The sequence below is a fragment of the Salvelinus namaycush genome, chromosome 25 (genome assembly GCF_016432855.1).
Source record: "Salvelinus namaycush isolate Seneca chromosome 25, SaNama_1.0, whole genome shotgun sequence".
Taxonomy (NCBI): domain Eukaryota; kingdom Metazoa; phylum Chordata; class Actinopteri; order Salmoniformes; family Salmonidae; genus Salvelinus; species Salvelinus namaycush.
The window spans coordinates 6,134,895-6,141,682 of NC_052331.1; the positions used below are offsets into that span (position 1 = coordinate 6,134,895).

Here is a 6,788-nt window from a genome sequence, read left to right on the forward strand (position 1 = left end):
AAACACAAACATATTAACCAGGACATTCAAGCGAGCCTTACAATTATAATCCAAAAGTAATGTGAAATGCACTCATAAGCAACCTGGAAATGGAGGCTATTTTTGCTGTCAGCCGATGAGAACTCCCCTGAGTTTTCCCCCACGGTGGTGAATTAGTGAATAGCTACACAGACCTTAATGTGAGTTTCCTTGAGTAGCACTCCTGATCTTGCACTGATAGTGCGCTGTAATATTCAGAATACATCGTGAAAAACTAAAATCTTTGCTCACCATTTTTGCTCCAGGCAGATATACTACATCCATAACTATCGGTTTCCTCGTTAGCAGGGACGTGTTTCTGCATTCAAATTGTTTGTGCTTTGCCCTCATGCTGCAATTTTAGCAAACACAGAAAAGGGCCTATATTGGAGACCAAAAGTCGTCTGGCACAGTGCTTAACGTTTCAACAACTCGAATAACTTATTTCTAGCCTACAATCATCGATGTTACTACTGTGAAAACAAGACTATCGTCATATAATTTAACATGCGTCAATTGTTGTACAACTTCATGGGTATGCTCTGGGCATCACCTTTGATCTCAAATAAACAATTGATTTCTGCTGTTGTGGGCCTTTAACCATCTGTCTGACTTTGTCGTTCACACAGGAGAGAGACGGGACTATCGTGGATCCTCTGTGGAGCCTCAACAACACCATGATGCTGACGAGGCAGAGAAAAGTCTCTCCAGATCAGAACTCCTCAAGAAACACCAGCAGAGACCCACAGGGAAGAAATCTCACTGCTGCTCTGACTGTGGGAAAAGATTAAACTCTTCATCAGACCTTAAAATACATCAAAGAATTTCCACTGGAGAGAAACCTTATGGCTTTGATCAATGTGGGAAGAGTTTTACTGAGTCAAGCTGTCTCACTATACATCAGAGAATACACACAAGAGAGAAAAGATATAGCTGTGATCAATGTGGAAAGGGTTTCGGTACATCTGGCTGTCTGACAAAACACCAGAGAACACACACAGGAGAGACACCTTATAGCTGTGATCAATGTGGGAAGAGTTTTACTCTGCTAAACAGCTTGATAGTACACCAGAGAATACACACAGGAGAGAAATCATATAGCTGTGATCAATGTGGAAAGGGTTTTGGTACATCTGGCTGTCTGACAAAACACTGGAGAACACACACAGGAGAGAAACCTTATAGCTGTACTCAATGTGGGAAGAGTTTTACTCATTCAACCAGCCTGATATCACACCAGAGAACACACACAGGAGAGAAACCTTATAGCTGTAATCAATGTGGGAAGAGTTTTGCTTCATCTGGCCTTCTGACTGTACACCAGAGATTACACACAGGAGAGAAATCTTATTGCTGTGATCAATGTGGGAGAAGTTTTACTCAGCTAAGCAGCCTGGTATCTCACCAGAGAACACACACAGGAGAGAACTCTCATAGCTGTAATCAATGTGGGAAGAGATACTCTGATAAAAGATCTCTGACTAAACATCAGAAAATACATTGAGTTGTTTCATGATATCAATGAAATAATGTAGAATGTTTTTAATATTGTGGAAGTATTTTAGTCACGTCACAATATAGAATGTTTTGACATTGTAGGAGCAGTATTCTAATGATGTCACAATATTGCCCTATTCCCATTTAGCAACATGTAATTCAAAAGACATTGAAAAGAAGACTATGCCCAACGTTCAATATATGTTCGGTTGTAGTTGAAAGTGAATGTTCAAAAGATGTATTTTCGGGTAGTTTTTTCAATGACTTGAAAACAATTTAATTTCAATGTACTTGCAGCCTATACACATGGACGCAGGAAAATAAATTGGTCTATAATCAATTTTATTAACAATCCTACATCACTCCAGCATTTCTTGACAACATTCAAGTGCTAATTGTCTTTATTCCACTACTGAAGAAGCATGTTTCAAATTACCTCATATTTCAAACATTCAGCCTGACATGTTTTATTATTCCATGCCTCGCCATTAAGTTAATTGGTGGTCGTTAGCACGTAGGGCGCACTGATTGGTGTCACCTCGTTAGTCAGTATGTGTTACACCTGTGCTGGCTTGTCCATCTCGTTAGTGGGAAGGTGTTTCATCTGAGCTGGTCCAGGTAATATTTAAGAGTGTATTTTTTTTCCCTGTGAAGCCATTGTGTTGCATCCATGTCTGAAATGTGCTGTATAAATAAAGCTTGATTTGAGTTCAACAAATGAACCCAATCAACAGACTCTTGGTCCCTTTTAGTATGAAAAACAGTATCAATCCCGCTTTTCAAGCCAGCTGAAGGCGTGGTGGATGGTCTCCCACTGCTCTCCTTATGTCATGTTCTGTGGCCCTACTGTTCCATTTCTTGACTGCCGCTGCAACACAGAAATAAACAAATTTAGTCATATTATATAAAAACACTCAAAGTAATGGATATGGAGCATCTATGGCCTCAGTTACACCTGGCACCTAAATGTGACTTCTGTCATCTGATCACTCCAAGCTGCATTAGGTTCAGATCTACCAGGATGGGCCTTTGACATAGTCTGGATGCAGTCAGGCCACCAAATATGCATCAGCAATGTAAAGAGATGAGTGGGGAAAAGTACATTTACACAAATGACCTTCATAATAAATCAAATGTTATTTGTCACATATATATGTTATTGCGGGTGTAGCTAAATTGTGTTCCTAGCTCCAACAGTGTAGTAATATATAACTAAATGCTTGTGTAATATCTAACAATTTCACAACAAAAACCTAATACACACAAATCTAAGTAATGGAATAAGAATATATAAATACATGGACAAGCAATGTCAGAGTGGCATAGACAAATACAGTAGAATAGGATAGAATACAGTATATACATATGAGATGAGTAATACATAGACTAAGATACAGTAAAATAGGATAGAATACAGTATATCCATATGAGATGAGTAATGCCAGATATGTAAACATTATTAAAGTGACTAGTGTTCCATTCCTTAAAGTGGCCAATGATTTCAAGTCTGTGTATGTAGGCAGCAGCCTCTCTGTGTTAGTGATGACTATTTAACAGTCTGATGGCCTTGAGATTGAAAAACAGATTCTGTCTCTCGGTCCCAGATTTAATGTACCTGTACTGACCTCGCCTTGTGGATGATAAAGGGGCGAAGAGGCAGCGGCTCGGGTAATAACAAAGAACAAATGTGTGTGCCTGAGGGGAAATGCACTTTCATATAGCCAAAAGGGGTGAGAAATTACACCAATACCAGTGGACAATTTGCACAAATGTATATAAACATATTCCCTTTTGCTGACGTGATGAACCGCTAATGGGACATAAATATTTACCATCTAAACCATGTGTGACCTCTCACCTCTCTGGCTGTAGAAGTGTTCTTCCTAACCAGTCCCTCAACAGCTCCCTGACTGAGCTCCACCCTCACTGGGTCTTCAGAGGAAAGGAAGGCTGAGGAGGGATGGAAGGATGAATGGATCAGTCAGTCAATAAAGTGTAGAGCTGCTGTCTGACAAAATCACTATTTTAGTAGTTCATTAAAACTTCTTCTTAATAGGGGGCGCTGTTTTCACTTTGGGAAAAAATCGTGCCCAAATTAAATGGCCTCGTACTCTGTTCTAGATCATACAATATGCATATTATTATTACTATTGGATAGAAAACACTCTGAAGTTTCTAAAACTGTTTGAATTATATCTGTGAGTAAAACACAACTCATTTGGCAGCAAACTTCCAGACAGGAAGTGAAAATTCTGAAAATGGGGCTCTGTGTCAGGGCCTGCCTATTCAACTGGCTTAAATTTATGGATCTGTATGCACTTCATACGCCTTCCACTAGATGTCAACAGGCAGTAGAAGGTTGAATGGGGTGTCTAGCTTGATGTGAGGCCGAATGAGAGCTTTTGGAGTGACAGGTCCGCTCTTTTGTCAGTTTTCAACTGCGCACAGGGGAACTCCACATTGTCTTCTGAAATGCGTTACGTATACACGACGAAATGCTCCGGCTCTGATTTTATTGGATACATATGAGAAAAACATCATAAGGTAGGATTTTTCAACCGAGTTTGACCAGTTTATTCAACGTTTATTGGGACGTTTATTGGGAATTTTTCGTTCCAGGCGCAACGATTTCTTGGACATGTGTCCTCCACATGGCTAGCCAAAGTTGCTAATTCGACAGAAGAAATGGACATTCTAAAACCAAACAACGATTTATTCTGGAACTAGGACTCCTTGCACAACATTCTGATGGAAGATCATCAAAAGTAAGAGAATATTTATGATGTTATTTCGTATTTTTGTGTTTTATGTTGGCTCCAACAAGGCGGAGAATTGTAGGGCGCTGTCTCACAATATTGCATGCTGTATGTTGTACTAAAGTTATTTTTAAAAATCTAACACAGCGGTTGCATTAAGAACCAGTGTATCTTTCATTTGCTGTACAACATGTATTTTTTAGTAAAGTTTATGATGAGTTCTTTGGTTAGATTAGGTGACTGTCCAAAATATCTCCGGACATTTTGGTGCATTGTGGCTACGTATTCACAATGTAAAACCAGGATTTGTAGCTATAAATATGCACATTTTCGAACAAAACATAAATGTATTGTATAACATGATGTTATAAGACTGTCATCTGATGAAGTTGTCCAAAGGTTAGTGATTAATTTTATCTCTATTTCTGGGTTTTGTGAAAGCTATGTTGGCGGTGAATATATGGCGTTGTGTGTTTGGCTATTGTGGTGAGCTAATATAAATATATATTGTTTTTCGCTGTAAAACACTTAAAAAATCGGAAATATTGGCTGGATTCACAAGATGTTTATCTTTCATTTGCTGTACACCATCTATTTTTCATAAATGTTTTATGATGAGTATTTATGTATTTCACGTTGCTCTCTGTAATTATTCTGGCTGTTTTGGTGCTATTTGTGATGGTGGCTGCAATGTAAAACTACGATTTATACCTCAAATATGCACATTTTCGAACAAAACATAAATGTATTGTATAACATGATGTTATAAGAATGTCATCTGATGAAGTTGTTCAAGGTTAGTGATTAATTCTATCTCTATTTGTGGGTTTTGTGAAAGCTACCTATGCGGTGGAAACATGGTGGAAACGTTGTGTGTTTGGCTATTGTGGTGAGCTAATATAAATATATATTGTGTTTTCGCTGTAAAACATTTTAAAAATCAGAAATGATGGCTGGATTCACAAGATGTTTATCTTTCATTTGCTGTATTGGACTTGTGATTTCACGAAATTATATTATATGATATCCCTGTCGCGTTAGGCTAGGCTATGCTAGTCAGCTTTTTTGATGAGGAGGATCCCGGATCCGGGAGGGAGACTCATTAGAGGTTATTAAAGTAAATAAGGCTTTATGACTGCTGAATACCAACTATCAATCACTTAGATAATGTATTTTCAGGTAGAGATACATCCTTGAGATGTCCCTAGCCCGTTGAAGTTGACATTTAAAATGGTTAAGGAAGGGTTTAGGGTAGGGATGTCCCAAGGATCCCGGATAGCATTGACCATTGTGCAGTCTTCTGTCTCTTTTACATAGCAGGTGACGGGTTCTGACTTCTGAACTGGAAAATATGAAATATCCTTATTATGTGAAATTGAATGAAACAATAATGTATGTTGATGCTAATTTGATGTACAATGTTCCATGATGTTTCTATATGATAACAATAGCCTAATATATTTAATATGCCATATACTATTTTTTAACAGTTTCACTAATTCATTTTAATTAACTTAATCATTATGATTCAACGTCAGTTCACCGTCTCACCTCATACTGTATTGGAGCAGCAGCAGCTGACTGCCCGGTTCAACGTCAGTTCACCGTCTCACCTCATACTGTTTTGGAGCAGCAGCAGCTGACTGCCCAGTTCAACGTCAGTTCACCGTCTCACCTCATACTGTATTGGAGCAGCAGCAGCTGACTGCCCGGTTCAACGTCAGTTCACCGTCTCACCTCATACTGTATTGGAGCAGCTGACTGCCCGGTTCAACGTCAGTTCACCGTCCCACCTCATACTCTTTTGGAGCAGCAGCAGCTGACTGCCCAGTTCAAAATCAGTTCACCTTCTCACCTCATACTATATTGGAACAGCAGCAGCTGACTGCCCGGTTCAAAGTCAGTTCACCGTCTCCCCTCATACTGTATTGGAGCAGCAGCAACTGACTTGATCGTTGATGCTAATCAGCATGTTTGAATCTGAGAGTAAATAGAGCCGACTACACTCTAAAAATGAAGGGTTCAACTGGAGTTGTTCTCAGATCCCCTAAGATCCGTAGGGTCCTTGGTCAATGAAAAACAGCCCCAAAAGGTTCTTCAAAGAACTTGTTAGAAGGTGGGTTCATTGAGGAACCTCCGTTGTTGCAGAACTTCTTCCAGGAACTTCGCAATTACAACTGAAAACGACGGTGACAAGTTTTGATGCGACAACAGTTAAAAAGGTTAAGTTGGGTTGATGTTTGACTCTGAATATCTCTCGAAATAATTTATTATAATAATATAACATACTAATAATGAATAACGAAGACAATTCTGGTTTTCTGTGAATAGCTTCCATAACTGTCATGTTTCTGACCTTATTTCCTTTGTTCAGTCTTTGTTTAGTTGGTCAGGACGTGAGCTGGATGGGCATTCTATGTTATGTGTTTCTATGTTTGGTTTAGGGTTGTCTAACTAGCCTGATATGGTTCTCAATCAGAGGCAGGTGTTTTACGTTGTCTCCGATTGGGAACCATA

At 39.1% G+C, this 6,788-nt stretch overlaps 1 protein-coding gene across 1 annotated transcript; it reads left to right on the plus strand.

Moving 5' to 3' along the window:
- Positions 1-549: 549 nt before the first annotated feature.
- LOC120020567 (zinc finger protein 2-like) lies at positions 550-1,357 on the plus strand (the record flags this gene model as incomplete). Its single annotated transcript, XM_038964272.1, has 2 exons — positions 550-553; positions 822-1,357. Coding segments are annotated over exons 1-2 (540 nt in total), but the record flags the coding sequence as incomplete, so codon positions are not given.
- Positions 1,358-6,788: the final 5,431 nt, after the last annotated feature.